General features: G+C 31.9%; 1 protein-coding gene across 1 annotated transcript; it reads right to left on the bottom strand.

Annotated features, from left to right (window-relative positions):
• Positions 1–1,615: 1,615 nt before the first annotated feature.
• Positions 1,616–14,163, bottom strand: LOC134692207 (uncharacterized). The gene is made up of 10 exons (XM_063552656.1): positions 14,086–14,163; positions 12,927–13,063; positions 11,810–11,968; positions 9,695–9,823; positions 8,039–8,130; positions 7,208–7,232; positions 6,935–7,072; positions 6,209–6,296; positions 5,410–5,510; positions 1,616–1,932 (listed from the first exon to the last, which is right to left on the bottom strand). Exons 2-10 carry the CDS (start codon positions 13,044–13,046, stop codon positions 1,852–1,854), a joined length of 933 nt encoding a protein of 310 aa, XP_063408726.1. The 5' UTR covers positions 13,047–13,063; positions 14,086–14,163; the 3' UTR covers positions 1,616–1,851.
• Between the last annotated feature and the right edge of the window lie 1,128 nt (positions 14,164–15,291).

Here is a 15,291-nt window from a genome sequence, read left to right on the forward strand (position 1 = left end):
ATAAAGAGATCAAATTAATGCATGATACAGAAATTAACAACTATAGGTCACTGTATGGGCTTCAACAATGAGCAAAGCCAATTTTGCATAGCTATATACCCAAAAATCACAAATGTAAAGCAATTTAAATGGGAAAAAGGGGTCCTGATCCTGAGCTTAAAAACATAAAATCCTGAGGTCCAAAATTTAAAGAAATTTAAATTTCAACATCCCGAATTTTTTTTTTAAATTTGCCCAGAACCCAACAGGATTAATCTGGAAATCCAGAGCTTACCCCCGAGTCCTGATAAAGTCCTAGCCCCCCCCCTTCCCTCAGTGAATATTTAGGTAGTCTTAGTTAAGGTGTATGGCTCCACCTTAAAACAAATAGTTAAATATGCACCATTACAATAACAACTATGTTACATTCACCGAAAAATCACACTTTTTATAATTTATGCACAACTCATTACAATATTGATAATTTTTGTCCTTCACTACCCTAGTAAATTTCAAGTATATATATATTGTTATAATTACTAGCATTTCTAGTACAGTATCAACAGAAAACAAAGAAAACTTTGATTCAATAACAATTAGCCAGACATTGAACCTTTACTAGTATTTATACTGCACTCGTTCTATTTCAGCAGTCGAAATGCCTTGACTGTATATTTCTATGTCATATACAGTCACTGACCCGATATCACTTTTCCTCATGAATATTTAAAAAGAAAATGCCGAAATAATATTTAATTATTCATATAACCTCTTCAACTTGTTTTTGTTTCCAATGCATACAACAATGCGTGGATGGACTAAACCTTGTTTCTTTTGCAATTATTGGAAAAAACATATTTCATTTGTTAATATTTTTTGTGTGCCAACTATAAATCATTATATGTTTTATGCTTATGGTTGATATTTAAGTCCATATTCAAACGATTTCGTTCACCATCGAGTGTGAGTTTCAACGGGTAAATATGTAAATTTCATTGTGTTGTATATTTCTCAGCGAGCATGATATGAGGCCTTTTTAAAGGGGATTTTCCCAAATATTTAAATCAAATAAATAACCTTAACGCATTAAACGAACCATTGAAAATGTTAATTTATATTGCAGTATAAAGACCATAATAGTGCATTGACTTGACATATCAACGATATAAGGATTCGTCCTGAAAGGAGGAAATAACTCGGCACAGCCTCACATTTCCCCGTTTCTAAGCCTCATCCTTATATCGATGATATGTCAAGTCAATGCACTATTATTATCTATATAACAAACATAACAAATTTTCTCCATCTGTTATCTCCCCTTGATAAGAGTTTACTATATTTAAGAATTAAATGTTTCATTTTGTAAATTTATTGGAGTGTAAACGTATTGACTGAAGTGAATTTTGTATTGAATGCATCTTTTAGTAATTTTATAGGGTTGTAATCGTGTTAACAATGCATACATTTTTAAAATGCATGGTTAACACGATTACAACCCTATAAAATTACTAAAAGATGCATTCAATACTATAATTAAAATCAGGTGGAAACTTGTGAATGTTAAATTTCATTTTGAAATGAAGGTTAATTTCAGAATGACACGAGAGATTTGCTGTTAGCCAGTCAAAAAAATATACCATAGTGAAATATATCCTACTAAACTTATAAAAACTCTTAAAAAATATATAATCAACTTACAATAGGAATAAATGCAGAAAAGATCAATTGAATAGTTACACATAATTCTGATTGATTAGAAATATGTTGATTAGAAATACAAGACTATTAAAAAACTTATTGGAATGGTTTTAAAAGTTCTTGGCAGGACGATGAAATCTTGAGCAGCAAGTCTTTTGTCACATGACATATATTTCATCCATATTTATTTTGGAAGGGATCAGCACCCAACAAAGGAAGCAGAGGATCAACAATTTCTTTTATCACTGTATAAGCCTGAAATAAATCAAGATATTAATGAACATAAGTTATTAAAAAGTGATATTATCCATAATGTTGGGTTATTTTATTTATATTTGTGATTTTATATGACATTCTTAGTTCATTTATATGTTTTAAAGTTTAGTGTAACGTCAATTTTCACTGAACTTGTACAGTTTTATTAAGGACCAGCTGAGGACAACCAAAGGGTGCAGGATTTTCTTGCTGCTTAGAAGACCCATTGGTTGTCTTCTGCTGTTGTCTGCCCTTTAGTCAGGTTGTTGTCTTTGGACATATTCCCTATTTCCATTCTCAATTTTTATCAAATATAATCATGGAAAAAGGAAGATAACTCCAATTTTGAAAATTAATTGATTGATACTTTGAGAGAAAAAAAACCCTATTTCTCCATTTATAAATGGCATATCTCTAAAACAGTGAAAGTTGCAGCAGAACATTAGGTGCACATGTATGACAGCACAATTAAAATTGTAGAGGAAATTACACTTAACTCTTGGTTACATTCAACAAAAATATGATGTTGGAATATGGAAAAAAATTGTTTGATTCTGAAAGTGGTCAATGATCTTTACATTATAGTTTATAAGTGTAAAAATGGAAAGTTCATACAAGATTATTGTATGGTTATTTCTGATCCATTATCAGGTAAAATGCAAAAAAAAAGGGAGGGTAGGAGGGGGTCCTGATCCTGAATTCACGGGCTTAAAACATAAAAACCCGAAATTCCGGGCTTAAAACATGAAATCTTGAAATCCCAGGCTTAAATACACGAAATCCTGAGGTCCCGAAATTCAACAACAAGAATTCCCAGATCCTGAAAGGGTCAATCTCGAAATCTCGAGCTTAAAAACACCTGATCCCGAGGTCCCAATCAATAATCCCCCCCTCACTGGTTTGCAGAAAGCAATGCTATTGATGTAAGTAATGTAGGCTGGACTTATTGTTGATAAGCAATAATAACCCCACACAGTATTGTTTGGCATATTATTATTGAAATCACCAAAATATTCTCTTTGACAATATGACATCTCATCTGATGAAATAAATTAGAGCCTCTGATGCCATATATACATTTTTACCTTTATTTATCATCTACTTTAAATAATTTTGTTTTCCGCAAATAGACTAGTTCAGGGAAAGCTTGTTTGCGACCTAGAATTCTGAGTGCGTCAAGCGTTTAATTAAAATTCATACGAGATTATGCAAGATTTGGTTGAACTGGGGGCAAAGTCGTATATGGTACACATCAATATTCAATGTTTATTAGGACACCCGCCGCTTTCCCGTTTACCTGTGAAGTCGTTGAGTGTCATCTGTTTTTTATTTGTTTATGTTCATGTGTAATAAAGTAAAATAAAAAATATTGTGAAAAATTTCGAGACCCAGTGTTGAAAATTACGAGAGAAAATTGAGAAAGAAATTCGAAGAAACTTGAAAATTACGGCTTGCAAATAAACAAAACGATCGAAATATTTGATAAAGAAGGAACAAGGTCCTTCAAGTCCCTGAAAGCTGTTAAAAACTTTGAGGAAGTTTATTTATTTGCAGAAATATCATCTTTGGCGAATGAGAATAATTTCTAGGAACATGCTGGTGTAAGGCATTAATTGCCAATAGCATATCATACTACGGTGACGCTACATAATTTATTCTCTTTAGCTTGTTTCAGGAGAATATAAATAAACAACTTAAACCATTTGATTTTCATGTAAAACGGAGCTTTTTAAAAAGTTGTTGCTGGTCAACCACATGCATAGTCGATACCATGAATGATATTATGCGATGTATTCAAAAAAATAAATAACCATTGCTTCATAAATGTTATGTGTTCAATATTGTATAAATAGTCTGATCGTTGAACCTTAATTTGGAACAGTATACACGTTCCTTGTTCAAACCATACTAAAGAAAGTTATCATGATCTTGACCTGCATGGCTATGCATTTAACTTGCCACTGGACGATTAAACAAAACGGTTATTGATGACTGCTTAACAAACTTTAACTTCAGACTAAACATGAATTTAACTGTTCAGGAAAACAAAGTCCATCGAAAAGTAAAATGCGGTAAAATGAAAATAAATATTTGCAAAGTTTTGCCCAGGATACTGTATTTTGGACATGACTGAGCAAACTTCTGTCCCAATTTCCCGAAATATCATTATGTTTGACAACGATTTTGATGAAAATCAAAACTTAACCACAGCCTGAACCTAAATGCTGACGACGGAATGTAGGATCGCCAAGTATCACTTTCGCGAAATTTGTCAAAAAGAAGGATGTATGTCAAAAGATCACAGTAGGCAGTAATTTCACCCATAAATGTTAAAGACCTCCTAGCTTTATTGTACCTATTAACTTGAATTTTCTGAAACAAAAATAAATATACGACAGAACTGTTCATTAAAAGTATGAAATCAAATGTCAAACTAGATATATGTATGTAAAAATTCACTTTCTGAAGATACAACAAAAAAATATAAAGTATCTTTTATTCTGTTTAAGATCTTGTTAAACCTCTTTGAAATTATTTAGATATTCTGTATACAATATTATGTATGCTTCACAATATGTCACAATAAAATACTGAACGACCCAGACCCCCCTCCTTTCAAAAATTGTCAACTGTCAGAACATTATTATGATCAAGGGTATATTAATTGTGTCTAACTGTCGCCTGGTGAGATTAATAGTCTAAGGTAAAACTTTATGATACCATATGGCCTAGGTGTTGATTGACTTTTATTTTTATGACTTAAGATCAGTGCCTAAGATATGGTTATGCAATAGCACCCGACTACCTTCTTAAATATACAGACGATCTGCTAATTTAACATCACAGCATGAATATGTTCACTTTTGCGTGAAGGCAACACTCAAAGTCAGGTGACATATGAAACAGTTCCTTTTGTAATTAAAATTAATTAACATAACGGGCAAAATAGTCTGTTTTAATATGTCAGTTTTATCTTCAGCTTTAGAAGGATGTAACAAACTTTTTATTTATAAACGATATAAACTAGTATTTGGTTTTGAAAGATACTTAGATTTTCATTGTAATGTATCTATATTAACAAAATTGCGTAGCGGCACACTTAGGTTAAATGTTGAAGTTGGTCGTTATCTAAATACCCAAAGAGAAAATAAAATGTGTATATGTTGCAATATGAATGTTTTACAGGACGAATATCATTTTGTTTTATCATGTTCAACGTATAGATCTGTGCGTAATACTATAGAATTTTATATTTATTCTACTGTTCTTGTCCAAATCGGCAATAGTTAGATAATGTATTCTAACTCAGTTAAAACTTAAATGACAGTAAAACTATGCAATTATCAAATGCAGTTTGGAAAATAAGATCACATGTATTGTCGTATATTGTATATATATTTCGTTTGCCATAGCATGTACATTGCACTTGTTCTGTTTTGACAATATCAGCGTTTTTTTTCCCCTATAAGTGTTTACCTGTGCTGTATTAATGGCTAGGAATCTTAAATATACCCCAGACATCCCTCCTCTCTGTAAAGTACTGACTGTACAGATCACATCAGTTTTTACACTTTCCCCTGAAATAAAAATTTCTTTATAACGATAAACATTGACACAGAATACAAGTTTCCACAAATTATCTCCCTTTTCCTGTTTTTTTTTCTCTTTTTTTTTTTTTTAATAAAAGTTATATGTGTTATCTATTTTTTGCATGCTCATGTTTTTCTCCCAACAGTCCTTACTTAAAAATTGTTTCTTCTTTCTTCTTAGCTTTACATTGTATAATATAAAATCAAAATTCAATTGTTGAGATAAAATATTTTGGCTATCATTGCTTTTACCATTGAAACAAAATGGAGATCATGCCAAATGGCATATTTCACAGAAATAGTAATTTTCTATGTAAATTAATAATACTCTGCTTTTAGTACATGTACTGACTCGTCTTAGCTTATCTAAACATCAACAGATTCTACAAATAAAATTCATGCAGATTGTGTCCTTTTAAAATTCAAATATTTTGTAGAAAAATTTTCATGTATCATGTTAAATAAAGAATCTAACACAGGAAGCGTTGCCTTTTTGACTGTTTGTGAGTAACCTTTGTTTTACTTAACTTAAAGACCTATTGGTGGCCTTCAGCTGTTATCTGATCTTTGGTCAGGTTGTTGTCTCTTTGACATATTCCCCAATTTCATTCTCAATTGTAATATTACTATACTTTTCCTGCTATCCTCAGGTAGTAAGTATGATATAATGTTTTCTTTGTACTTACCATATTTTCCTGGTTGTGAGTACTGCTTGCATAAACTGTTGCTTAACTCTTTTAATCTCTTCCCAAGAATAATACAGGTTCCCATTACCTTACAATGAAATAATAAACTGTTTATTGTCATGTCGACACATTTAATGCTGACTTTACAATATAGATTTTACTAATTGATAGAGCTCTTGCATTTGGTGTCTGGTGGAAAATTGTTATATTGGCATTAAATACCATATCTTCTTATTTTCATACTGCCACTAAGTTTCAAGAAAACTTAAATCTGACAAGATAATCTTTCGAAACAAAGGTATAATGATTATTTGGAGAATATCTGTTTTGTACTTTAAGATCTTCCATAGCATGTCTTATTTTATCAAGTACCGGTAAATAACAGTCTGCACCAAAAACTTTTTCAACTTCTGGTCTGAAGACAAATATTCTGACATTTTTCTTATTGGTCCAAACAGTTTTTTGCAAAAACTTACTAGTCCAAATTAAATTTTACTAGTCTGGGGCATCAGACTAGTGGCTAACCGTGCAGACTGAAATAATAAGGATAGATGCAATTACAATGGCCTCCTTACAGTATAACGATCAGTCAGTGTGTTCTACCTCGTAAATTTTCATGAAAGTATTTCATTATGTTATTCTAATATATCAGGTAAATTAGAGGCAAAATCAAAGGCAAAAAGTGAACATTAAACATAAAAAATATCACAGTCAATATTTTGGTACCTGGTAATTTTTCATGGATGATTTCATCTTTAATCCTGGTACATCGTGTAGATGGATGCTGTCTTTATAAACCGTATCAGAACCTACATCTATCTGTACATTGTTCTTATAGCTACAAATCATATAAAATAAGATAAATAAAATAAATTGTTAACAAGTATATATATACTATTTTTATAACTGCAGGACACAAATTATTAATTTTCACAAGTCTGATTCTGTTTCTTCAAAATGAAGGTGACTTCCTTAATAAATATTGTGCTTCTGAAGCACTTTTCTGAATTTACACTTTAAAAACCTAGCCAGAAGAGAGTAAATATGTTAAACATTTGGAGCAATATGAACAAAAGGAACTTAAGGTGGTATCTAACACTACAGGGAGATAACTCTGTATAATCAGCTAAACGTTTTAATTATGTTGTGTTGATAAGAGAATATTAAGCTTCTCAGTGATCAAAATTATAGTGTTTGTCAAACAGCTATATAACCAGTGTAATTTTTCTGATATAACGGTTGGTTCAAATTTTTTAATTTTTTAATAGTTTTATCAAAGTGTCAAAGTAAATACTTTGTCAAAATTTTATGAAATTAAACGAGCCAAATTAATTTTAGTGAAGGTGTTGGGTACTTTCTTAATCAAACTTAACCAAATTCATTTAACCATATATCAATAGACCACTTTCGAGTTAATCCGTCACCGGAAAAAACTCGTCAATTATACGCGCCTTTATCACCGTCATTTATGCGTTTAGGGGCGTCGTCACTTCCTTCCAATGTTGAGCGAGTGGTTGGAAAATTATAATTCTATATTGTACGAATTATTTGGCAAATTGAATTCTCAAAATTGACAATCAACACTGCTGTTATTAGGGAATTGTCAGTAAGTACCTACAGAGCAACCATTATTTCTAATTTATCCTGCACAAAGACGATCACTAAGACGCTTGATGAACGTAAATAGTGCAGGGATACAGGCGACCCCCTCTATCTGGTAAATGACGTCATAAAGGCGTGCATAATTGACGAGTTTTTGCCGGTGACGGATGAACTCGAAAGTGGTCTATTGATTGGATATCACACTATAAATATCTAGTAAGTAATTACCTTAAAAAGACCCACTGTTCCTGTAGAGCAGATCTACCACATGTCATCCAATCTAACAGTATAATGTTACCACTCTCTGACATCTGCACATTCTGAAATTTAACAAAATCCATAAAACAATGCCATACATATTCAAAATTAGATGAAATAAGGGGAAATAAGATATTGGGGACAATAAAGATGCATACTGAAATCTTCTGTACAGTGTATAATTATTTCAACTTTTTACATACAATGAGGACATAAAAAGAAGAATGCGTCATTTATTATTGGGCCCTGCCCAAAATCAACAAATGGCTGCTGTAAATTAATTAAATTCTTTTGTTAACTAAATACCCATTAATATTAGAATCATAATCAGTGTAGAAAAATCAGGAACAAAAATTTTAAATAAGGAAAGTTTACACTAATCTGTGTTTATTGACATCAACTAACAATTCTGTATTTAGAGTTTAAGATAAGGCTTAATTGAATTATATTAGAGAACACACCAATAAATTAAAGAACCTTAGTGAGCACGCGCACATACCCCACGTCCCCACATTGTCATTGGAGAAATTAAATAAGTTTTAGAAAAAAAATTGTATAAGAAAAAATATTGAATAATAATTTCCTGTCAATATGGACATATACATAGTATATATATTATCTACAACATTTCATGAAATTATGTTGTGTGGTTTCAGAGGAGCTGTGATGACAAACTGTTGAAGTAGTACATTAAAGTAAATAAGTTCAAAGAGGCGTAACTCCTAGAAAAAAAAATGAATCACAATTTCCCGTTGATATGCACAACTACATAGTATGTTCTTATTATCTGAAAAGTTTTCGTGAAATTCTGTTGTGTGGTTTGAGAGGAGTTGCGATGACAAACTGTTGCAGTAGTACATTAAAGTAAATAAGTTTAAAGGGGCGTAACTCCTAGAAAAAAAATTAAATCGCAATTTCCCGTCGATATGCACAACTACATAGTATGTCCTTATTATCTGAAAAGGTTTCGTGAAATTTTGTTGTGTGGTTTGAGAGGAGTTGTGATGACAAACTGTTGCAGTAGTACATTAAAGTAAATAAGTTCAAAGGGGCGTTACTCCTAGAAAAAAATTGAATCGCAATTTCCCGTTGATATGCACAACTACATAGTATGTCCTTATTCAATCTGAAAAGGTTTCGTGAAATTCTGTTGTATGGTTTGAAAGGAGTTGCGATGACAAACTGTTGCAGTAGTATATTAAAATAAATAAGTTAAAAGGGGCGTAACTCCTAGAAAAAAAATTGAATCGCAATTTCCCGTCGATATGCACAACTACATAGTATGTCCTTATTATCTAAAAGGTTTCGTTAAATTCTGTTGTGTGGTTTGAGAGGAGTTGCGATGACAAGAAACAGGACTGACGGACTGACGGACGGACGGACAGACAGACGGGTCAAAAACATTATACCCTCCGCAACCCATTGCGTGTTGCGTGGGGTATAATTAGTAACCAAATAATATGAAAACCTTCTTTAAAAAAATAAAAAATGTTTAGGTCAAGGTTAGAATTATATTAAGTTTAAAAGAGGTCAATAAATATGGTCATCATTTGGACTTTTCTGGACAGCTGTTTCATTGGCAATCATATCATGTATTGTATCTTTATATCAAATATTTTGACTTACTTGTGTTTGTAGAAAGTTTGCATCTTTATAACACACACAATAATCAGGTAGAACACACAATAATGAGTTATCGCCAACGATATAATTCATCTTCTGTGTTGTAAGTAGATCATCTTCACAATGGTAGACCTAAAATATTCAATATCTTATTTATAATGCAAAGGGGTGCAAATGAACCATGTAATATTGTGGATTCATTATTAATCGATGGATACCAGTTTCTGTGGATTTCGTGGGTACAGGTGAACCAAGAAATTAAGGGTTCTACAATTTACAAATTTTTTTTAAGATTATATATACAGACAATGATAAAACCATAAATTCAAATATCCATGAAAATGCAAGTTTATTCTATTAATTTTTACCTTTTGGATTCTTGGCTGATTGGAAACCCATTCTATTTGTTTTAAAAGGGTGGTAAAGGGTTATTTTCGTGCAATATGATCGCCATTTTTTATTTCTCGTTCAACGTGTTTTTACTTTTTTATTTGACGTTCAGTCGTGCAAGACAGGTGCCTCGTTCTACGTGTTCTGCTTATTTAATTTTAAGTGCATTGTGATTTTCAAAGTCTTATTTTGCATGCTCGGTATTTTTTAAATAAAATTCAAACACTTGGCAGGGATCATCAAGAAATATTTTTTTAAAAGCTGTAAACCAATTATATCATAAATGTGTATACTAAATCGGGAATATCAAGTAAAACAAAGAGTTAATACATAAAAGAAGACAGTCACAAAAGTTCACATAAAAGTATTTATTTTTTCGTGCAACATTCATTACAGAAATTATTTCACATTCAACGTGAAATTATGTCTGATTTTAAGTTTTTTTCTTGCAAGCACCCCCCTTAGAATTACCACCCTCTTTTAACTTTATATGCTTTGGTGTACAATGTATATGTATTAGGGATGTCAAAAGATCTCAAATTTAATACTGGGATACTCGGTTAAGATACTCGGGTACTCGCAAGTATTCGGATGAATCTTCAACATCTATTGAAAAGTTTAGATTGTAGGTGTGATGCAGTCTTTTTGTTATTACCTTTCATAAACATAAGACAAACGTACATCAAACATAGCTTACTCCTCTGTTTTTTTAGTTAATTAAGTAATGAATTACTGACCACCGTTTCTACAAGCCGTTTCTAATAACCTACCATATTATTGTTTGTGTATCTTTTTTTTAACCAAATTCCAATAAAATCAAAAATATTTTCCGACAAAGTAGACAATATATGTAGCATCTGTTCCTAGGGAGTTTTTTTAAGATATGACTTGTCAATTAATTTGTCAACAACAATATTGGACTTCAAATTACTTGTGTTTTGGTGTTGATCAGTCTACGTTTTTGCATCATTGTTTGTCTGATTTTCTTCTTTTTTTTAGCAATTACGTTGTAAGTTTATTTTCGACTTTTGGGTTTGAATATCCCTCTCGTATTTTTGCCTTTCTTTCAATTGTAAATTAAACAATTAAACATGTAGTTAGGTTTCAAATGTAATGAGTAATTAAATTTATTTAAATGTACATCTAATACCAATCACGTTTACATATATGTCTTGATTAACAAAGACAAAGGTATGTTTTACGGCTTGTGATGGGTAAATTATTAATCTATAAAGTGTTGATCCTTGTACAAACACGGTTAAAGATGTCTCTAATCAGTTGTGTAGGGTTCACCGCAGGTCACTTTGATTTTGGTCTTGTTAAGAAATATGATCTGGTCAACAATTTCAGGCGAAGACTGTTTGACTTTGTTATTTCTGTTACAAGTAGTGCACATTAAAACTTTCCCTCAGAAAGAAAGGGCATTGCTGGTACTGCTATAACAAATAATAGCCTCAGGATAAACATATTTTATGGTCTTAATTCATTTTATTTCGTATTACTGATGAACGGAACTAAAGTGAGTGGAAATGTGAAGAGAAAATATCTCAAGATGTTAAAAAGGCAAACAAGTATCCCAGTACTAAAGCTGTACTCGAGTACTTGGCCTTCCGATCGAGTACCCGAGTACTCAAATACTCGTTGCAATCCCTAATATGTTACATGTTTTTAAGATTTAAGATTCTTGGTTTCAGTAAGCAGACCAAATGTGTTTGGCTGTTTTATTACCTTTGTAGATTCTTGGCTAGTGAGTAAACCACATGTGTTTGGTTTGGTTTCTACTGTTATTTCCACATTGTCACCTCCTACAAGTCCCCCTCCAAATACAATGGGAAAGATCCACTTGCATTTTGGGTTCCCTGTGTGCTCTGGTACCAGAACTTTTAACTGCAAAAACAAAATAATTAAAATACTGGTCTGTGTATAATTTTGATAGAGTTCAGGTAATGTTAAATTTTACATTAAATTTCATTTTTTTTAACATACACACTCATGCAAAACATAAAGTCAACAAAAACGGCTGCAGTTGCAGGGCCAAATTATCCCCATGGAAATCATAATTGCTAATTCTTCATTGTTCTTATAAAAATACCACTGACTTATCATAGAGATTTCCTGTAAACTGACGTAAATACACATTTCATTGAGTCAATTGTGCAAAACTTTTAAGTCAATGCAATAACACTCAAGGGATGGGATCATATAATCTAAGATGAAGTTTCTATGTCAATAGACTCATCACTGAAGGGGAAGAGCCATTCATCTCAATGGAAATAAAATGTGCCTATTAATGCTTAAACAAGTCCATATCAGAGACATATAATACAATTGTATTATATGTCTCTGTCCATATTAAATATCACTGACCTACCACTTAAGACAAATAGTTCCTCACAAACTGACCTCATCAGAAACTAGCAGATTTAAGGTTGAGAATGCAGGTGATGGCTTTTATCATATTTATCTTTTTTTATGAGACATGCAACATTGACAAAAATATCTAGAGGCGACATAATTTTTAACATTTGCATTAAACATGTTAAATAATTATATAAATTTTAACAATCTATGGCTAAGTTCTATGGAGATGATTCATTACAGAAACAACAGGTAACTTATGGGATAGGAATTTTTCAAGGTCACAACAGGAAAAATAACAGGTAACTGATAGTATATGAATGTTTCAAGGTCACAACAGGTAACTGATAGTATAAGAATGTTTCAAGGTCACAACATGTAACTGATAGTATAAGAATGTTTCAAGGTCACAACATGTAACTAATGGGGTAGGAATGTTTCAAGGTCAGATTTAACCTGTACAGCAAAATATTCACATGTCACTTACAGGGTAAGAATGTTTCAAGGTCACAACCTCTGCAGCACCATATTCACTTTCCTTGCAATGATCATGGCACTCTAACACTACAGTGGCATGGCCATGACGAGCAGTTGACATGGCAACCATCTGTTAACCTTCAAATACTGTAAGAAAAATACTTTTATTAAACTGATTGTAAATATTTTCTGACATATTGTATACTAATGTGAGTTCAGGATATTATGACTAATTTTTTTCATCAATGAAGTGAGATTTGGGTAAATAATTATCATACATCCTTGCATTTTCTACTTAATAGCAAAATAACTCCCTCCCCCTTTCCCCCTTATTTCCAAAACAGATGAATCATAGATGTAATACCCATTATATGTATGGATGAATCAATTAAAGGCTATTACGTCATTTTCCATGTATGCTATTAAGATGTAAGATAAGGTTTCTCAGTTAAATTTCTGTATTAATATAGAACTTGTTTCATGACTTGTTACATGAATCTTTATTTCATTTATGTGTTGTTTTAATATTATAATTGTCTGTATTTGGATCACGCCTCTAATGTGCTCTTTCCAATAAAATACTGAATTGAATTGAATTGAATATAACAGTCTGATTAAAACATTGTAAAAGTAGGACTAATATTAAGATAGAATGTAGCCCAATAGTGTACTGATATGGGTTGTGGTATTATATATCAGGGCTAAAGGGGAATTTAAATGTCATGCAAATTTTACTTTTTATCACATATATGAACCTATGAAATTGAAAAGAAAAAATGAAATGAAACAATCAAAGAAAGTTTTATCTACACTATTTCACGTACAGTGACCTATAGTTGAACAACTAATAAAATACCTGTAGACTTTTAATGGAAAGAAAATGGTCTCCATGTATGGAGCTCTTTTTTTATGTACATGGACACTTTCTTTCTGCCCATTGACACATATTTTATAACTACTATTATATTAGTATTTACAATGATTGACAGGTCGTTTAGTGCCTGATTACATAATCAATGATTACCCAATACCTTCAATCAACGAAGAATTCCGCTAGCATTTTAGATCTTTTTACTGTTTACTATGGTATGATTGTTCATTAAAGATGGTTGTCATCTATAAACGTGTATTGAGTGTATAATTTGTGATAAAAAATAATGCATTATTACCTGAACAGAGAGCTTAGTTATTTACACATTTCATCTGTAAACAAGAAAAATATAGGTCAAAATTTAGAGTTATTTCCCATTAATCTATATCTATATGGATTTGGATTTTTATTAGTACAAGTCCTTGGTTTAAAATATGACCCTATGACCCACTGAGCATGACCTCACCTCACCAAGGATTTTTAATATGATTATATAATATGTGTTATATAATTTAAATTTTCAAACCACAGTTCTTTTTCTTACTCTGTAAGTTCACAAGGTTGTTTATAACTCGGATTTATAATACTGGAGTCGATTTCACAAAAAAAAATCTTACGACTAAGATTTATCGTAAGCAGTGGCGGATCCAGAGGGGGGGTCCGGGGGTTGGACCCCCCTTTTTTCGGCCGATCAATGCATTTGAATGGTTACATATAGTTGGACCCCCCCCTTTTATCCTGGGTTGGGACCCCCCCTTTTTAAAATGGCTGGATCAGCCCCTAATAAGTATACTGATTTGTTCATGACTTAATTGGGACCAATCTTAGTCGTAAGTTTTTTTTTGGGAAATCGACTACAGAACTCCAAGGAAAATTCAAATCGGAAAGTCCGAATAAGCAAATGGCAAAATCAAATGATAAACTGACACATCAAACGAATGGACAACAACTGTCATATTCCTGACCATGCTGATTCCAAATGTAGAAGTATATAAATTATTTATGATCTTTAGCCAAGGATTTGTATAATAAAAGCAGGAACATAATATATGATTGATAGAAATACTGTTGCCAGAGTAAAGGAGCTACAATTTGATTTTTATGGGGTGAGGGCTAGGATGAAGTTTGAAAAAACGGTAGGACATGTGTAATGAGTAAGAAAAGCATGATGAGCAACTTGGCAAATAACTTGAAGGCCGCAGGTGAAAATGTATGTAAACAGGTTATGACAAACTAAATAAAAAGGCAGGACATAATAGAGTGAAAATTTAAAAAGGCAGGACGGAGATTACAACTAAAATATATGCAGGACAACCGAGTTATCCGGCGGCCCACTTCCCCCTCCCCATAAAATCAAATGGTAGCTCCTTAATGCATTTCTGGTAATATTATAATTTAAAGCTTATAACATGTTTTTATTTATAACAATTATTTTCCCCCTCTTTTATGGGAAAAGTTTGGTTGGTTACATAGAAAATCACTGAAGCCATACTAGTTCCCTCTT

The sequence above is a fragment of the Mytilus trossulus genome, chromosome 12, assembly GCF_036588685.1.
Source record: "Mytilus trossulus isolate FHL-02 chromosome 12, PNRI_Mtr1.1.1.hap1, whole genome shotgun sequence".
Taxonomy (NCBI): domain Eukaryota; kingdom Metazoa; phylum Mollusca; class Bivalvia; order Mytilida; family Mytilidae; genus Mytilus; species Mytilus trossulus.

Bases quoted from the DNA above. Each gene is read 5' to 3' on its own strand.
- LOC134692207 (XM_063552656.1), bottom strand. From the start codon at position 13,046: ATGGTTGCCATGTCAACTGCTCGTCATGGCCATGCCACTGTAGTGTTA. The intron at 9,824-11,809 runs GTAATAAAACAG...TGAATATTTTAG, and splicing joins CTAGCCAAGAATCTACAAAG to GTCTACCATTGTGAAGATGA. The intron at 8,131-9,694 runs GTAAGTCAAAAT...GTTAAATTTCAG, and splicing joins CAAACTTTCTACAAACACAA to AATGTGCAGATGTCAGAGAG.